The sequence below is a fragment of the Salmo salar genome, chromosome 26, assembly GCF_965601325.2.
Source record: "Salmo salar chromosome 26, fSalSal1, whole genome shotgun sequence".
In the NCBI taxonomy this organism is placed as follows: Eukaryota; Metazoa; Chordata; class Actinopteri; order Salmoniformes; family Salmonidae; genus Salmo; species Salmo salar.
This window is the reverse complement of record NC_138316.1, coordinates 25,560,497-25,580,476: the sequence shown is the minus strand read 5'-3', so window position 1 is coordinate 25,580,476 and position 19,980 is coordinate 25,560,497. Positions and strand designations below refer to the sequence as shown.

At 44.0% G+C, this 19,980-nt stretch overlaps 1 protein-coding gene across 3 annotated transcripts in view; it reads right to left on the bottom strand.

Moving 5' to 3' along the window:
* LOC106587514 (synaptotagmin-7) overlaps positions 1 to 19,980 on the bottom strand; it is a 110,425-nt gene that overhangs the window by 24,903 nt on the left and 65,542 nt on the right. For all 3 annotated transcript variants that reach the window (XM_045708164.2, XM_045708163.2, XM_082969554.1), the window contains 2 exons: positions 18,824 to 19,177; positions 15,703 to 15,828 (listed from right to left, as the gene is read on the bottom strand). In XM_045708164.2, the coding sequence (XP_045564120.2) occupies positions 15,703 to 15,828; positions 18,824 to 19,177 (480 nt within the window). The remainder of the gene's footprint in view (positions 1 to 15,702; positions 15,829 to 18,823; positions 19,178 to 19,980) is intronic.

Genomic DNA, 19,980 nt, shown 5'->3' with positions numbered 1-19,980 from the left:
GAGTTAGATAGAGTTAGATAGAGTTAGATGGAGTTAGATGGAGTTAGATAGCGTTAATGGAGTTAGATGGAGTTAGATAGCGTTAATGGAGTTAGATGGAGTTAGATAGAGTTAGAGTTAGATAGAGTTAGATGGACTTAATGAAGTTAGATAGAGTTAATGGAGTTAGATGGAGTTAATGAAGTTAGAGGGAGTTAGATAGAGTTAATGGTGTTAGATGGAGTTAGATAGTTAATGGAGTTAGATGGAGTTAATGGAGTTAGATGGAGTTAATGAAGTTAGAGGGAGTTAGATAGAGTTAATGGAGTTAGATGGAGTTAGATAGTTAATGGAGTTAGATAGAGTTAATGGAGTTAGATGGAGTTAGATGGAGTTAATTAAGTTAGATGGAGTTAGATAGTTAATGGAGTTAGATGGAGTTAGATGGAGTTAGATAGAGTTAATGAAGTTAGAGGGAGTTAGATAGAGTTAATGGAGTTAGATGGAGTTCGATAGTTAATGGAGTTAGATGGAGCTAATGAAGTTAGATAGAGTTAATGGAGTTAGATGGAGTTAGATAGAGTTAATGAAGTTAGATGGAGTTAATGGAGTTAGATGGAGTTAGATAGAGTTAATGAAGTTAGAGGGAGTTAGATAGAGTTAATAGAGTTAGATGGAGTTAGATAGTTAATGGAGTTAGATGGAGTTAGATAGTTAATGGAGTTAGATAGAGTTAATGGAGTTAGATGGAGTTAGATAGAGTTAATGAAGTTAGATGGAGTTAATGAAGTTAGATGGAGTTAGATAGTTAATGGAGTTAGATGGAGTTAATTAAGTTAGATATAGTTAATGGAGTTAGATGGAGTTAATGGAGTTAGATAGAGTTAATGAAGTTAGAGGGAGTTAGATAGAGTTAATGGAGTTAGATGGAGTTAGATAGTTAATGGAGTTAGATAGAGTTAATGGAGTTAGATGGAGTTAGATGGAGCTAATGAAGTTAGATAGAGTTAATGAAGTTAGATGGAGTTAGATAGAGTTAATGGAGTTAGATGGAGTTAGATAGAGTTAATGAAGTTAGATGGAGTTAGATAGAGTTAATGGAGTTAGATGGAGTTAGATAGAGTTAATGGAGTTAGATAGAGTTAGATAGAGTTAATGGAGTTAGATGGAGTTAATGAAGTTAGAGGGAGTTAGATAGAGTTAATGGTGTTAGATGGAGTTAGATGGAGTTAGATAGTTAATGGAGTTAGATGGAGTTAATGGAGTTAGATGGAGTTAATGAAGTTAGAGGGAGTTAGATAGAGTTAATGGAGTTAGATGGAGTTAAATAGTTAATGGAGTTAGATAGAGTTAATGGAGTTAGATGGAGTTAGATGGAGTTAATTAAGTTAGATGGAGTTAGATGGAGTTAATTAAGTTAGATGGAGTTAGATAGTTAATGGAGTTAGATGGAGTTAATGGAGTTAGATAGAGTTAATGAAGTTAGAGGGAGTTAGATAGAGTTAATGGAGTTAGATGGAGTTAGATAGTTAATGGAGTTAGATGGAGCTAATGAAGTTAGATAGAGTTAATGGAGTTAGATGGAGTTAGATAGAGTTAATGAAGTTAGATGGAGTTAATGGAGTTAGATGGAGTTAGATAGAGTTAATGAAGTTAGAGGGAGTTAGATAGAGTTAGATAGTTAATGGAGTTAGATGGAGTTAGATAGTTAATGGAGTTAGATAGAGTTAATGGAGTTAGATGGAGTTAGATGGAGCTAATGAAGTTAGATAGAGTTAATGGAGTTAGATGGAGTTAGATAGAGTTAATGAAGTTAGATGGAGTTAGATGGACTTAATGAAGTTAGATGGAGTTAGATAAAGTTAATGAAGTTAGATGGAATTAGATAGAGTTAATGGAGTTAGATGGAGTTAGAAAGAGTTAATGAAGTTAGATAGTTAATGGAGGTAAATGGAGTTAATGGACTTAGATAGAGCTAATGAGTTTAGATAGAGTTCATGGAGTTAGATAGAGTTAATGGAGTAGATAGAGTTAATGAAGTTAGATGGAGTTAGATAGAGTTAATGGAGTTAGATAGAGTTAGATAGAGTTAATGAAGTTAGATGGAGTTAATGGAGTTAATGGAGTTAGATAGAGTTAGATAGAGTTAGATAGAGTTAGATGGAGTTAGATGGAGTTAGATAGCGTTAATGGAGTTAGATGGAGTTAGATAGCGTTAATGGAGTTAGATGGAGTTAGATAGAGTTAGAGTTAGATAGAGTTAGATGGACTTAATGAAGTTAGATAGAGTTAGTGGAGTTAGATGGAGTTAGATAGAGTTAATGAAGTTAGATGGAGTTAGATGGACTTAATGAAGTTAGATGGAGTTAGAAAGAGTTAATGAAGTTAGATAGTTAATGGAGGTAAATGGAGTTAATGGACTTAGATAGAGCTAATGAGTTTAGATAGAGTTCATGGAGTTAGATAGAGTTAATGGAGTAGATAGAGTTAATGAAGTTAGATGGAGTTAGATAGAGTTAATGGAGTTAGACAGAGTTAATGGAGTTAGATGGAATTAGATACAGTTAATGGAGTTAGATGGAGTAAGATAGAGTTAATGGAGTTAATGGAGTTAGATAGAGTTAGATAGAGTTAATGGAGTTAGATAGAGTTCATGGAGTTAGATAGAGTTCATGGAGTTAGATGGAGTTAGATAGAGTTAATGAAGTTAGATGGAGTTAATGGAGTTAGATAGAGTTAGATAGAGTTAATGGAGTTAGATGGAGTTAGATGGAGTTAATGGAGTTAGATGGAGTTAGATAGTTAATGGAGTTAGATGGAGTTAGATAGTTAATGGAGTTAGATAGTGTTAATGGAGTTAGATAGAGTTAATGGAGTTAGACAGAGTTAATGGAGTTAGATGGAGTTAGATAGAGTTAATGGAGTTAGATAGAGTTAATGAAGTTAGATGGAGTTAATGGAGTTAGATAGAGTTAGATAGAGTTAGATGGAGTTAGATGGAGTTAGATAGCGTTAATGGAGTTAGATGGAGTTAGATAGCGTTAATGGAGTTAGATGGAGTTAGAGTTAGATAGAGTTCATGGAGTTAGATAGAGTTCATGGAGTTAGATAGCGTTAATGGAGTTAGATGGAGTTAGATAGAGTTAATGGAGTTAGATAGAGTTAATGGAGTTAGATAGAGTTAATGGAGTTAGATGGAGTTAGATAGAGTTAATGGAGTTAGATTGTCACACCCTGATCTGTTTCACCTGTCCTCGTTATTGTCTCCACCCCCTCCAGGCGTCGCTCATTTTCCCCAGTGTATTTATCTCTGTGTTTCCTGTCTCTCTGTGCCAGTTCGTCTTGTATGTTTCCAAGTCAACCAGCGGTTTTCCCGTTCTCCTGCTTTTTGCATTCTCCTTTTTCTAGCCCTCCCGGTTTTGACCCTTGCCTGTTTGTGGACTTTGCACCCGCCTGCCTGACCATTCTTCCTGCCTTGACCACGAGCCTGTCTGTCTGCCACTCTGTACCTCCTGAACTCTGATCTGGTTTTGACCTTTTTGCCTGTCCACAACCATTCTCTTGCCTACCCCTTTGGATTAATAAACATTGTAAGACTCCAACCATCCGCCCCATGTGTCTGCACTTGGGTCTCGCCTTGTGTCTTGATATAGATAGAGTTAGATGGAGTTAATGTAGTTAGATGGAGTTAGATAGTTAATGGAGTTAGAAGGAGTTAGATAGTTAATGGAGTTAGAAGGAGTTAGACAGTTAATGGAGTTAGAAGGAGTTAGATAGAGTTAGATAGTTAATGGAGTTAGATGCAGTTAGTTAGAGTTAGATAGTTAATGGAGTTAGATAGTTAATGGAGTTAGTTAATGGAGTTAGATGGAGTTAGATAGTTAATGGAGTTAGATGGAGTTATATAATTAATGGAGTTAGATGGAGTTAGATAATTAATGGAGTTAGATAGTTAATGGAGTTAGATGGAGTTAAATAGAGTTAATGGAGTTAGATAGTTAATGGAGTTATATGGAGTTAGATAGTTAATGGAGTTAGATGGAGTTAAATAGAGTTAATGGAGTTAGATGGAGTTAGATAGTTAATGGAGTTAGATAGAGTTAGATAGAGTTCATGGAGTTAGATAGCGTTAATGGAGTTAGATGGAGTTAGATAGAGTTAATGGAGTTAGATAGAGTTAATGGAGTTATATGGAGTTAGATAGTTAATGGAGTTAGATAGTTAATTGAGTTAGATAGAGTTAGATAGTTAATGGAGTTAGATAGTTAATGGAGTTAGATGGAGTTAAATAGAGTTAATGGAGTTAGATGGAGTTAGATAGTTAATGGAGTTAGATGGAGTTAGATAGTTAATGGAGTTAGATGGTTAATGGAGTTAGATGGAGTTAAATAGAGTTAATGGAGTTAGATGGAGTTAGATAGAGTTAATGGAGTTATATGGAGTTAGATAGTTAATGGAGTTAGATAGAGTTAAATAGAGTTAATGGAGTTAGATGGAGTTAGATAGTTAATGGAGTTAGATGGAGTTAGATGGAGTTAATGGAGTTAGATGGAGTTAGATAGTTAATGGAGTTAGATGGAGTTAGATAGTTAATGGAGTTAGATAGTTAATGGAGTTAGATGGAGTTAGATAGTTAATGGAGTTAGATAGTTAATGGAGTTAGATGGAGTTAGATAGTTAATGGAGTTAGATAGTTAATGGAGTTAGATGGAGTTAGATAGTTAATGGAGTTAGATGGAGTTAGATAGTTAATGGAGTTAGATAGTTAATGGAGTTATATGGAGTTAGATAGTTAATGGAGTTAGATAGTTAATGGAGTTAGATGGAGTTAATGGAGTTATATGGAGTTAGATAGAGTTAATGGAGTTAGATGGAGTTAGATAGAGTTAATGGAGTTAGATGGAGTTAGATAGTTAATGGAGTTAGATGGAGTTAAATTGAGTTAATGGAGTTATATGGAGTTAGATAGTTAATGGAGTTTGTAATATTCATATGTGAATACATGCTGAGTTATGGTTGGATGCATTTTGCCGCCGTGTCATACTGTGCGGTGATTGGTTGGGACCACCCAGACGGTTGGGTCGTGGGCAGTTGATCGTGGTTGGAGATAGGCTAACATGGAGTTGTAACTAGTTAATAAAGAGTTATGTTAAGAAACATCCTGTGGTTCTGCGTTTTATTATTTTGTACAAAGTGTACAAAACAAAACATGGTGTCAGAGTAAATGGTCTTAAAAGATGGATTTTTCTGGAGTTCCTTCACCTCGAATGGACTGGGAGTCTACAAACTTACCCGATGCATGGCGTAAGTACAAACAGCATGTGGAGCTAATGTTCACGGGTCCCCTGAAGGAAAGAGGAGAAGAGGAAAATGTAGCTACCTGCTCCTCTGGATCGGTGAAAAAGGGAGAGATATTTACAACACATGGACACTTACCGAGGCTGAATCAAAGGTACTGAAAACATACTACGATCGTTTTGAAGCATATGTTGTGCCGAAGACTAATACAATTTTCGATAGGTACAAATTCCATGAGAAAGTACAGGGAGCTAGCGAGTCTTTTGAACAGTTTGTGACTGAGCTGCGTCTGCTTGTGAAAGACTGTGATTATGCAAACAAGGATGAGATGGTCAGGGACCGTATTGTATTTGGAATACACTCACCGCGAGTGAGAGAGAAACTTTTGAATGTTGGGTCTGAGCTAACGCTGGACAAAGCTATCGACATAGCCAGATCTCACGAGCTAGCACAGGCTCAGATGAAAACCATTTCGCGCCGCAGCACGAGCGCATCACGTGAACAAGCAGTGCACGCAGTCAGGCAGACATCAAAGCACACCTCCGGTGCCCAGAGAGAGCGTTTCAGAACGGAGAGAGACATAACTCCAAAACAGAGCGACACAGACTCAAAACGCCCCAAAACATGTGGATATTGTGGATACAAAGTGCATGGCGAACAAGGAAATTGCCCAGCTAAAGGCAAACAGTGTACTAAATGTGGTAAATGGAATCACTTTGCAAAAGTGTGCAGAGCTTACCGTGGAAAAACAGTACACACAGTGAGTGAAGATGAAATGTCAATCAAAGAGTCAAATGATGATGAACTGTTTATTGATTCAGTGACACAGAAAAGTCACATATCAGAGACAGAGCAAGCCTTTGCTGACATTGAGATAGGAACACAAGGCACAAAGCTAAAGTTCAAACTAGACACTGGTGCACAAGTAAACATTATTCCTCTGAATAAATACCGCAGCTTGACATCTGAGTGCGAGCTACAGCCCACCATGCGCAGACTGACTGGTTATGGTGGTGAACAGCTCCCAGTAAAAGGCACATGCACTTTCAAATGCAAATACAAAGAAAGTGACATGATGTTGGACTTTTACGTTGTTGACACTAGAGCACCTGCAGTGCTAGGTCTTAAAGCATGTTTAGACATGGACCTCATCAAGCTAGTTTTATCAGTAACAGCACCAGTAGAGACAGAAAATGTACTGGAGGAGTTTGCTGATGTCTTTACAGGAATAGGATTATTCCCAGGAGAATGTACCATTCACCTTGACCCAGACGCAACCCCTGTGGTCTACCCACCGAGAAAGATTCCCCTTGCTCTCCGTGCCCGTCTGAAGAAAGAGTTGGAGAGCATGGAGCAATCTGACATAGTCACCAAGGTTACAGAACCGACTGACTGGGTAAACGCGTTAGTGGTGGTAGAGAAACCACGCACAGGCAAGCTCCGAGTATGTCTCGACCCAAGAGACTTGAACAAGGCTATCAAACGGCCCCATTACCCTTTACCGACGCTAGATGGTATCACGCACAAGCTAGCGGGAGCACGCTACTTCAGTGTCATGGACGCTAGATCAGGCTACTGGGCTATCAAGCTCACAGAAGAGTCATCTAAGCTCACAACATTCAACACACCGTTTGGACGCTACAGGTTCCGTCGCCTGCCTTTTGAGATTATCTCAGCCCAAGACGAGTTTCAGCGAAAGATTGACGAAGTATATGAAGGCCTCGACGGAGTTGTGGCAATTGTGGACGACATCCTTGTTTATGGTCGAACCAAAGAGGAGCACGACCGAAACCTCCGCGCGATGCTGCAAAGGTCCCGCGAGAGAGGAGTCCGGCTCAACCCCGAGAAGAGCACAGTCAGCGCTACAGAGGTCAGCTACTTCGGACATCTTCTCACAGCGAATGGAATCAAGCCAGATCCACAGAAGATCTCAGCCATAAAAGAAATGGAGCCACCAAAGAACCGTGCAGAGCTGGAAACAGTGCTTGGCATGGTCAACTACTTAGCCAAGTTCGCACCCAGCCTCTCCAATGCTAATGCACCCCTGCGTCAACTGCTAAAGCAGTCCAGTGAGTTTCTTTGGGACAAGCAACACGACATTGCTTTCCAGAATGTGAAAGACTTGATCACGAGAGAACCAGGACCAATCCTTGCCTACTACGACCCAAACAAAGACCTCAGACTCCAAGTGGACGCGTCGAAGTATGGACTAGGTGCAGTGCTACTGCAAGAAGGAAAGCCCATCGGCTACGCTTCCAAATCTCTCACAGACTGTGAAATCAACTACGCCCAAATCGAAAAGGAGCTCTATGCCATTCTGTTCGGATGTAAACGTTTCCATCAGTACGTATATGGACGACAAGTCATTGTGGAATCCGACCACAAGCCCCTTGAGTCAATCATGAGGAAACCACTAGCTGCAGCCCCGCCAAGGCTACAGAGAATGATCCTTCAACTACAAAAATACGACTTCACAATCACTCACCGTCCAGGCAAAGACATCCCTGTCGCAGACACACTCTCCAGGAAGTTTCTTACCTACAAGGACAGCAGCCTCAGTGAGGGCATGGACATGCAAGTGCACACTGTGTACAGCAACTTACCAGTTAGTGACACGAAACTGAAGGAGATCCAAGCTGAAACAGACAAGGACTCACAACTCACACAGCTGAGGAAAGTCATACAGGATGGATGGCCTGAGGAGAGGAGAAAATGCCCTCAGAGCGTCTCAGAATTCTGGAACCATCGTGATGAACTATCACAGATCAACGGAATCATTTTCAAAGGAGAGAAAATCATTATTCCTACCAGTCTCAGAGAAGAGATTTTGACAAAGATCCATGCTGGACACATGGGCATGGAAAAGTGCAAACAGAGAGCACGGGACATTTTGTTTTGGCCTGGAATGTGCAAACAAATAGAGGACATTGTTGGTAGATGCACCATCTGTCTTGAAAGACGCCCCTCAAACACCAAAGAGCCAATGTTACCTCACTGTATCCCAGACCGACCCTGGCAGGTTGTGGCAACCGATCTGTTCACCTGGAACAACGAGGACTACATCGTAACAGTGGACTACTACAGCAGATACTTCGAACTCGACAAGCTTCACAGCACCACATCTGCAGCTGTGATACACAAGCTGAAAGCAGCCTTCGCCAGGCATGGCATTGTAGAGACTTTAATATCTGACAATGGGCCCTGTTACAAATCAAATGAGTTTGAATCCTTCACAAAAGCATGGGAGTTCACACATGTCACCACAAGCCCACATTACCCTCAAAGTAATGGCCTTGCTGAAAAATCTGTGCAGATTGCTAAATCACTCATGGACAAAGCAAAAGCAGACAAGAGAGACCCCTACCTCAGTCTCCTTGAATACCGCAACACTCCAGTTGACAATTTCAAATCACCAGCCCAGCTGTTGATGAGCCGCAGACTTCGCTCAACCCTTCCCAGCACCAACCAGCAGCTGCAACCTGAGGTCGTCAGCTACAAGGAAATGCATGAAAAACGTGCACAGAGACAACAACAACAAAAGCGATACTACGACAGGTCAGCTAGACCACTGCCACCACTGATCGACGGAGAGTCAGTTAGAATCCAGGAGCATGGCCTCTGGAAACCAGCAGTCGTCATCCAGCCAGCTGACACTGAACGTTCATATCACGTCCGCACAGCAGAAGGAGCAGTGTACCGCCGCAATCGTCGTCACTTACTGAACACAAAAGAACAACACACTGATGAGATGAACTGTTCCCCTGAAAGAGAACGTGATGGACTAAACACACACACAGCACAACATACACCACACTTACCTGCAACACCACAAGAGCTGTTGACTGACACAGAAGCATGCTCAACATCATATCGCACAAGGTCAGGAAGAGAGGTCAAGCCCAGAGCTGTCCTCGACCTATGAAATGTCAAAGGGTGTAGGCGGATCGCTGCCCTAAAAGAGTTCCAGACTGTAAACTTGTTATTGAAAGTTGACTTGACATGCTTTGGTATTGTATTTGTTTGAAATGTTAAGATGTAATTTCTACAGCGAAGCTGAGTTGCTGAGAATCCCTTGTTTGAAAAGTAACAGTATGTTGGATCATTGTTTCAGAGTCTATGTTGATTCAGTTGGTGTAGTATGCAATATAAATGGTTACTTACCTTGAGTTCAAACTACAGAGCATGTATCCAAAAGAAAAGCTTAGAATATGTAAAACATTTGTATTTTGTTTAAAAGAAGGGGGATGTAATATTCATATGTGAATACATGCTGAGTTATGGTTGGATGCATTTTGCCGCCGTGTCATACTGTGCGGTGATTGGTTGGGACCACCCAGACGGTTGGGTCGTGGGCAGTTGATCGTGGTTGGAGATAGGCTAATATGGAGTTGTAACTAGTTAATAAAGAGTTATGTTAAGAAACATCCTGTGGTTCTGCGTTTTATTATTTTGTACAAAGTGTACAAAACAAAACAGAGTTAGATGGAGTTAAATAGAGTTAATGGAGTTATATGGAGGTGGAAATGATGAGTTTGGTAGAGCCGAACATCTTTCTGTGTTGTCTTGATAATATCATTCATAGCATGCAAGCCTCCATGAGATATGCATGATATGAGCATCTTCATACTATTATTGGAGAGAAACAGTGGTGCTTCACTGCAAAAACAATTGACTTGCTTAAGTATCAAATACAGGTCCCCAAACAGGCTGAGACCAAGACACGTTTTGCATTTTGATTACATACAGTGTATGTGAATCTCTGGAGTGTCTATTTTCCTGTGTCTATGTGTCCCTACTCCTTTTTCGCCATCTCCATATCTGTGTGTGAGAGTGTGTGTGTGTGTGGTGTGTGTATGTGTGTATGCTGCCCACAGGGGAATCTCATTCCCCTGTTGTGATATTCAGCAGTGATGCAGATGTAACCCAGCCAGACTGCCTGGGCAGACAGTCATCCACCCTGACAGAGGACCGGAGCTCTGACATCATCCCATCAGAGTGCGAGTCAACACCCCCAGGGGAAGCACGATTAGATGAATAAAGAGATTGAGAGGTAGAGGGAGGGAAAGAAAGGGCTGACAAAGGGAGGGACGGTAAGTAAAGGGTTAATAGATCAATTAGATAAAGGGAGGAAGAGAGACTGCATGAGAGGCAGAGAGAGAGACAGTGAGAAAGAATGAGAGATGGATTGAGAGGAGGCCGGGTTGGTGTTGTGGAGGGCAGCATGATGGAGGGAGGACATGGAGGTGAGGTGGAGTGGGAGTGAGGGGTGGGTTCTAATGATGGGAGAGGGGGTGGAGTGGTGAAAACATGAGAGATGAGTTGTATCCATAAACATACAGTATATGGGCATGCTGATCATACAACACCCCAGGAGAGCAGTGCAACACAAGCACAGGTCCCCAGGCTGTGAAGGAGGAGGCCTGAGCTCTGGTGTCAGCCCACTCAGCGCAAATCAGCAGGCCACCTCCCTCCGCTCCAGCTTAATACAACTAATGGAGCCATCTACTATATGTTGTCCAGCTAACTGCTGTTTGAATACTACTGAGTTTTCCTGATTGGTTGGTACCTCTGTGAATGCTGGTAGATGCTTCAACTGATCTTTAAACTCCCTCTTATTGCACAAACACTAATAAAGTAAAGAGATGGTAGTGATGTCATTTCCTCCTCATATCTCACTTAGATATTGATTAAGGTGAATTTATGCTGCGCTTTTTTCCACACAGGACTTCCGAAGCAGATTTCTCACTGTTTTTCATCAGATTATAGAACTGTGCTTTCCTTTAATCAACTTTGTGTTCCGACTCAAACGTCTCAGCAAGGCATGGTGAATGACTTCCTGAGACAGAGCTGACATTTTATCAAAATAGCTCTTTTGTGCTGACCTATATTGCTGTTCCCAGCCAATCAAGTTTCCCTGAGCTAGCTCCAGAGGCGGCCATGGAGACCGTTGCCAAGCCAGAAGAGTAATTATAAGGCTTGACTCAGTTTGATTACAGACCAGATGAAGAAACTCTGGCTCCTAGGAGTTGGTGGTCCAGGCTCAAAGAGCATGAAGCGTTGAGCTCCTTATTTACGTGTTCTCTGTGTGTCTGCGTGTCTGGGGGCTAGCACTGTCATGCTACAACAGATTTGATTTCTGAGATGGTAATGATATCGAGCTGCCATGATAAAACTCTGTAGCTACTGCATGTTGGTGGGAGGGTCAGTCCAGCGACTCCAGTCAGCCGTGAGGCTTAAGGCCTCTGACACAATGGACCTCAGCCACCAGTGCATGACTCGATGACCACAACTTCAATAACCAGCTTTAAGGTATAGCCTACAGAATACTGTATTCACTCTTTGGACCGAGTTTTTACAATACAAACACTTTCTGGATCAGATATCATATCTGTAAGAATGGCATCGTCAGAGAACAGTACAATGCTCAATAGAAGCAGCTGCAGTAGCATGCTTTAGAGTCAGACAACATTGGGGTTAGACTACTTTGTGGAGCATCACTAATCTCTCAGTACAAATTTTTCCAGACTACTAATATATACAAATGACTTCCAGGATAATTTCATTGTTTTCCTCCCTCATCTCCTTGTGGATAGAGCTTGGTTATCACTGGCTTTAGAGTTGTGCTGTAACACTATGATTAGTTTCTAATTGAGCTGCCATAGCAAAAGAAACAGAGATTACGCTGCCTCTAGTTTATGCTTCTCACGAAGCTTTGATTACCTGTTTCTAAGCATCTGAGTGCACACTCCTGTCTCCTGAGAATGAGCCAAGGCATATCATTCTCCATCCATCTGAATAAAGATTCCCTCTCTGCCCAAAATAGATAATATTCCGTTGTACTCAGTTCTACAGGGATAAACAAGACTGGTCTCACAGATGCAGCAGAACATATTCTCCATTTGAGAGAATGATTAACCTTCCCTCTCTACCAATGACCATTTCTCTGTCTATGCAAGGACATCCTATTCTAATATACAGTAAGGTGTGTGTATGGACGGAGGGTATATGCTTTGTCTGTCAATGTCAGTTTCCACCCTTTCATCTGATCCTGTATGTGTATTTATTCATCTCATTGACCTGTATGTTTCTAGGCATCTGAATGGTTCCATTTGTCTTTGAGTGAATACTTCTGTCTTTTTAGCAGTGAGTGTACATTTCTCTAGCAACCTGAGAGCAAAGGTTTCTCTCTTTGTCTGACAGCATATGTGTGCTCTCTCTCTCTCTCACACACACACACACACACACACACACACACACACACACACACACACACACACACACACACACACACACACACACACACACACACACACACACACACACACACACACACAGACAGAGAGAGAGGGATCATCCATTTTCATCATCTTCAGTCTGCTGGGATCCATCATAAGGCCAGGGGCAGACAAGCCAGGGGCAGGCAAGGCAGGGGCAGGCAAGGCAGGGGCAGGCAAGGCAGGGGCAGGCAAGGCAAGGCAGGGGCAGACAAGGCAGGGGCAGGCAAGGCAGGGGCAGGCAAGGCAAGGCAGGCAAGGCAAGGCAGGGGCAGACAAGGCAGGGGCAGGCAAGGCAGGGGCAGGCAAGGCAAGGCAGGGGCAGACAAGGCAGGGGCAGGCAAGGCAGGGGCAGGCAAGGCAGGGGCAGGCAAGGCAGGGGCAGGCAAGGCAAGGCAGGGGCAGACAAGGCAGGGGCAGGCAAGGCAGGGGCAGGCAAGGCAGGGGCAGGCAAGGCAGGGGCAGACAAGGCAGGGGCAGACAAGGCAGGGGCAGACAAGGCAGGGGCAGGCAAGGCAGGGGCAGGCAAGGCAAGGCAGGGGCAGGCAAGGCAGGGGCAGGCAAGGCAGGGGCAGACAAGGCAGGGGCAGGGGCAGACAAGGCAGGGGCAGGCAAGGCAGGGGCAGGCAAGGCAGGGGCAGGCAAGGCAGGGGCAGACAAGGCAGGGGCAGACAAGGCAGGGGCAGGCAAGGCAGGGGCAGACAAGGCAGGGGCAGGCAAGGCAGGGGCAGGCAAGGCAGGGGCAGAGGCAGGCAAGGCAGGGGCAGGCAAGGCAGGGGCAGACAAGGCAGGGGCAGACAAGGCAGGGGCAGGCAAGGCAGGGGCAGACAAGGCAGGGGCAGGCAAGCCAGGGGCAGGCAAGGCAGGGGCAGGCAAGGCAAGGCAGGGGCAGACAAGGCAGGGGCAGGCAAGGCAGGGGCAGGCAAGGCAGGGGCAGGCAAGGCAGGGGCAGACAAGGCAGGGGCAGACAAGGCAGGGGCAGACAAGGCAGGGGCAGGCAAGGCAGGGGCAGGCAAGGCAGGGGCAGAGGCAGGCAAGGCAGGGGCAGGCAAGGCAGGGGCAGACAAGGCAGGGGCAGACAAGGCAGGGGCAGACAAGGCAGGGGCAGACAAGGCAGGGGCAGGCAAGGCAGGGGCAGGCAAGGCAAGGCAGGGGCAGGCAAGGCAGGGGCAGGCAAGGCAGGGGCAGACAAGGCAGGGGCAGGCAAGGCAGGGGCAGGCAAGGCAGGGGCAGGCAAGGCAGGGGCAGGCAGGAGCAGGCAAGGCAGGGGCAGACAAGGCAGGGGCAGGCAAGGCAGGGGCAGGCAAGGCAGGGGCAGGCAAGGCAAGGCAGGGGCAGGCAAGGCAGGGGCAGGCAAGGCAGGGGCAGACAAGGCAGGGCCACTGGGACCCACACAGGGGTAACTAGAGAGACTGAGAGATGGACAGAGATGATGATGGAAAGTGGTTATTCATTGTGGAAGGACACTAGACAAGTTGGCCCACACGACTGTGCCTCGCACCAGATCGCTGTGATTAAAGACTGGTGTTTAACAGGTATCCGGCCAGGAAGAGGGAGAAGATGAGCATGCAGGCGTGCCTCCACACCGTGACTGCAATGTAGGCATTTCAAAGGCTGAACAGGTCATAACCGTGGCATGACCGTGAAATACGATTAGCATGACCACGACAGGACAAACCCACAGGCCAATACAGCACAATAGCATTCCTTCAGAACAAAATTCGTATGTATTCTGACCGCTGCACAGAACTCCATCTACCATCGTTCATATTTTGTTACTTTTAGAACTCAGTACAAAGGAAATGTGGAAATTCCAGGAGGCATTACAAATGGTATTGAAATCATAAGATGCAGTACAAAATAGTCTACATCAGAGAAATTCAGTGAAAACGAACTATCGTCTGATGAATATAAGAGCTGTTCTATTGCTCATCTGGGACAGAAATGTACTGAACGGTACCATGAAAAAGCACTCACTACTACACCATCTTACACAGTAGGACTCCTTACCCAATAATAGGGATTTATGTACAGTCCACTACCCATGAGGGACAGGAGGCAAACAGAGCACTCAAGTCCTGAGAACGTTTTAGGTGATAACATGGCAGCCTATCTAGCTGTTAGCTCACCACAAGAGTTGCTCTGGTTCCTATTTCCTGTTAGCGTGTTTGTCTCTGACAGCTGTTGGGGAATGCATATGGAGTCGGTGGCAGAAGAAGGGTTAGCATATTTTTAGACAGGCATTTCACACGGGGGGACCACACTCCCGAATAATGAGTCCGCCCCCACCATGCTCCCTGCTGAGGAATGCAGATCAAACCCTCTTCGAGCTGGCGAGGAAGAGAGGGAGAGAGGGAGGCAAACAGGCTAACAAGGGTGAGGCAAGATGAGAGGGATCATGAAAAGAACAAGGGAGCATGAAAAAGGAAAGATGGAAAAACTGAGGAAACAAAGCCAAAGCTGACTTAGAATGGCAAAAGTAAACAAACACGTTGTGGTAAGGCTAGGACCAATGAAGTGGGACAGGATGTAGACACATAGTTAACACTTGATGAAAGGACATGCTAGTGTTATTACCTGCTAATTCCTATTTCAACCATGAGAGGGAATTGGGGAATGGTTGATTGGCTGGGATCAGAGACATGGTGAGCAGAAGCTTGTTGAATATGTAATAAAGCTCATTACTTCCTGCTACCTTCTCAGAGTGACTATATCTAATCCTGATACTAATGTACTAACTCCGGACTCTCACAGCAGCAAGACACTGAAACCAAGCAATCAGATGCTTCTGTCAGACATCCAATTACAGCGTCCCCATTGGGTCGCTATAGGCTCCCTCTCACTGTGAATCATGCCGATCACACAGCAGCTTCAAAACTGGACCACAAGGATCTGCTCTGAACCTCTGAACATCACACACACTGCTGAGAAGTCTACACCAACTATTTTCCTTCAATCTCTCTTATCTCACTTCACCAGGGCTTTATCTCTCAACTCACTCACGCTTTCTTTCTTTCTTTCTTTCTTTCTTTCTTTCTTTCTTTCTTTCTTTCTTTCTTTCTTTCTTTCTTTCTTTCTTTCTTTCTTTCTTTCTTTCACACTCTCTCTCTTTCTCTTCCTTTCACTCTTTTGTTCGTAGGCTGGTTGGTACCTTGATTTGTCTGGTGGAGTTGAGTTTTCTTGGCACGCTGGTGCTTCCTGTAGATCTGGGAGGTTGGCGAAGTCATCTTGTTCAGCCAGCCCGATCGCTAGAGACAGAACAACCATCTTCCCCTCGCTGCTCCACACAACAACACACACACACAACGAGTACAGAGACAGAGTAGAGACAGGTAGTTCAAAAAAACTGTAAAGAGGAGAGGAAGGTCAAGGTGATATTGATTGGTGAAACATTTACATATTATCACTTGGATTGATACAAAACCTCATCCTTAAAACATTTAATTGAACCCAAGCTGTTGTAGACACAGATTGTTTACTTTCTGTGAGCTTGGAAGTGTACCGTGTTACAGGCTTTAGTCATACTGAAGTATGCTGAAGTCTGAAAGGGCCAGGCACACAGTGCTCTTAACAAGCAAACATTCACACACTCCTTCTCTCTCTCACACACACACACACACACACACACACACACACACACACACACACACACACACACACACACACACACACACACACACACACACACACACACACACACACACACACACACACACACACTTAGCTTCCCCTAAGGGATCCTCTTCCCCGGATTGTGTAAAGCTGTGAGGTGAGTCACTGTTTCCCTGGACCCTGTCCTGTCTAACTCTTTCCATCATTCTCTTCCTTCCCTCACAGGGCCTTTACATAACACATTCCTGACCCCTGTTCAACAAAACCCACTCTGACCCTCACTGTTCTCTAATCATCTTCGGTCTTCCTGCACAAGAATATCACAACATATTGTCTTTGGGGGACAAACTGGTAGTGTGTAGTTAATAGTAGTAGTTATCATATTTTAGTGCAGTCTGTGAGGAGGCTGAAGATGTTTTGCTCCATGTCCAGCTACCTAAATGACACATGGAGTCTGTGCATCATACAGCTATTCATCACGATGTAAAAATGTATTGGCATTCATCCTGCTTGTGCTTTTCCTCCCTCTTATAGCAGTTTCTCTTTCCCTCCATCTTTGACCCAAATATTTTATTTTCATGTAATTTCTATTTCTGCCATTCTATAGTCTCTCTCAGTCTCTCTCAGTCTCTCTCTCTCTCTCTCTCTCTCTCTCTCTCAAAATGACATTTATCAAAAGAACACGACCGCCTGCAAAAAGATTAACGCAACCATACTGATGTCTTGAGTCGAAGCAGACAAACCAGAAATGATGTCTGTGTTTTAAAATCCAAGTAGATCAATACACGTTCTTTACAGTCACTAAATCATGATGATCAAAATAAAGTACTATCCAAGGTGGTAGTTCACCAAACCATTTCATTCACATTAAATCAAATATCCTTCCTGATGAAAAAAAAAACAGGATTCATTCATCGTTATCATCACAATCCAATTCCATGTATTCAATACAAAGGTTGGTTTGCTCATAGTTTTGCAGACTTTCCATTGGAGCACAGAAACACAATAAGGAAAGGTGACTACAATAGAGGAACACAACTCCTATGAATTTGTAGGCCTAAATCCACACCAAAGCAAAGCTCTATCATGGAAGGTCACAATGTTGGAGAAAAAAGTAACCCAAATTAATTCTCTGCATCTCTGCATATCCGCAATATAAAAAAATCATAACAATTAGACAGTCCGCATTGCCTAGATCTTTCCATTACCTAGCTCTTTCCACCTCTTCCCATCCTCCCATCCCTCAGAGCCTGGTCCCAGTCCAGAAAGATTCATGTTTACAGGGACTGTGGGCAAGGCCACCTCTCCCTCCATGTTCCACATATCTGCCCTGCCTTTATTGAGCGATGATTCAGTGAGGTAGTCACTGGTCTGGGGCCTGTGTTAATGGGCCAGAGAGACTCAAGTGGAGGGCAGGGTGTTCGGGGGTGTCCGCAGGCTGCCCTACACAGCCTCAGACATCCATCATCGTCCACACAGGAGGAGAAGGAATCAATGTTTTGTTTACCAAACAAATGGTTCATCCCCCAGCCAATCATTTCAATACCAGATTCATTGGAAAATCGGTGACACCATGAAATGTGTCAGGAGATTCTGGCCTCCAGATCGCTCCTCTACCTACAGTAGATCTACTCTCTACAATATGCTGTGAGGGGTCTGTGAAGTACTGAAGTTCTGCTGACTGCAGGGTAATACAAATAAAAGTTTTACTGTTTTGTACAGTGGTTGATGACTAATTATTCTGGGAACCTTAAAGTGTATGGTGAAAAGTATATTTACAGGTACATTTGGTGGTACATTTGTCACATTTAGCTTTATCATAGAATATTGTAAAAGTTATAGCTAAATTGAATTAGGAAGTGGTTGTTTTTCATCCATATCCACACAGTGGATTGAACTCTCTCTCCACCTCAACAACTCCTCGTCTCCTTGGGTTTAACCTTCATCCTATACCCCCTCTTTCCATCTTTCACACACTACTCCTCTCTACCTTTATCTCTCTCTCTATCTAATAGTGACAGTCCATCGTGGTAGTAATGATCCTGTAGACAGGAGATCAATGCAATGTAGAGTTTCTACATGCTGCTGCTTAACCCCTGCACCTATGTTGATGCACACAGGCTATACATTTGATATATATATATATATATATATATATATATACACACACACACACACACACACACACACACACACACACACACACACACACACACACACACACACACACACAGTAAAGACTTCAGAGTATGGTATGCAGCTGCAGCATAATTATTATCTCAAATAGTTTGTCCCCTACCCTCAGGTAGACAAGTGTGACCTATGCAAAGATAATGACAGACACTAAAGGGCATACAGACAGAGTAACCAAGAACAATGCATCAATTACACAACATATTCAAGTAATGCCAAAAGACAAGAAGTTAAAATATGTCATTACAGCTATAGTACATGGCTTAGGCTTGGCATTTTGGGAGTGAATCTTACAGTATATGAAACTCTTTAGGACAATTACCTGAGGAGAAGGGGGGAGATTTGATATAATAAGGACAACACAGTTAGGTTGAGAAAGCCCATAGAGACAGTCAGAGGACAGTGCAGACAGGTTCAGAATAGAACCAAGAGCAGAATCTAGAACATTCCCAGATCAGCAGACTCACAGGAAAGACTTGACATCCAGTCCTCTGTTGCGGATCTGTCCCATCATGTGGTCCCAGCTGCCTGGGTTGGACCTGGAGCGTCCTCCTCCTGCTCCTCTGTACCGGGAAGCACCTGTCCCCGCCGGACTCCCCCGCACCCCCCGCGGGCCTCCCCGGTGCCCCCCGCCCCCGGGCCCTGTGTGCAGCTGGCCCAGGCTCTGGGAGGTGGCTGGGGGGTCATTGGGGCCTGGAGGGGGCTGGTGGCTGAGCGGTTGCTGGAGACTCTGCTGTCGCACCAGGGGACGAGGACGGGCTGCTGCAGAGGATGGAATGTGCTCCAGGGTAGAGGCGGCTGAGAGGGAGGGGTCCCCAAAACTGACCAGACAGAGTAGCAAGGGAAGAGAGGGTAACAAGGGTTTTGCAGGGGTTGCACGTGAGAGAAAAGGGAAGGAGAGGGACAGATGAGAAGGATAGTGGTAACCAGAGAGATAGACAGAAGAGATACATAATTGGAAAATAGGAGATACAGAGGGAGAGTGATGGTGTGAGTACAATACAAGTACCAGAGGGAACAAAAATGAGGACGGGCCCAGAGAGTTCAACATAGAGAAAGGAGGGTATGGAGAGATGAAAAACAGGAAATAGAGCATTGTCAGGTTAAATCAGTTTAGCAGTAGTCATACAGTTGTAGAAGATGCTTGTATGTGAGTGTCTGACAGTCTGTGGGTAGGCTTGTGTTTTTGACAGTGCTCAGCCCAACACCAAACAGAAGCTAACAGCCTTTATCTCTATTTTCCTCCATCCACTGCTCTTACCCTTTTCATGTCACTTTTCTCCCTGATTTACCTTGACCTCTTCCTCCTCCTTTGTATCCATCTTTTTTTCATCCCATTAATCTGTCCTCCTCTACCCCATGATGACTTTACACTAGCCTCCTAGCTACCTCTCACACTATGCTGCTTCTCTTAGGTCAACAGGTCTTTGTTAGCTCTATTCATCTTGCCTGCCTTACCCATCAGTTCAACCCATTCATCTGACCAAACAACCCTCTCCCCTCCCTCAAACCCCTCTGTCTTTCTAATCATCCGTCTGCTTTTACACTAGTTTAATAGTGTTTCCCTACTCTCCCCCTTCAATTTCTGCCCTTCATGACTACTGTAAGCTCTGGCTAAACAGCC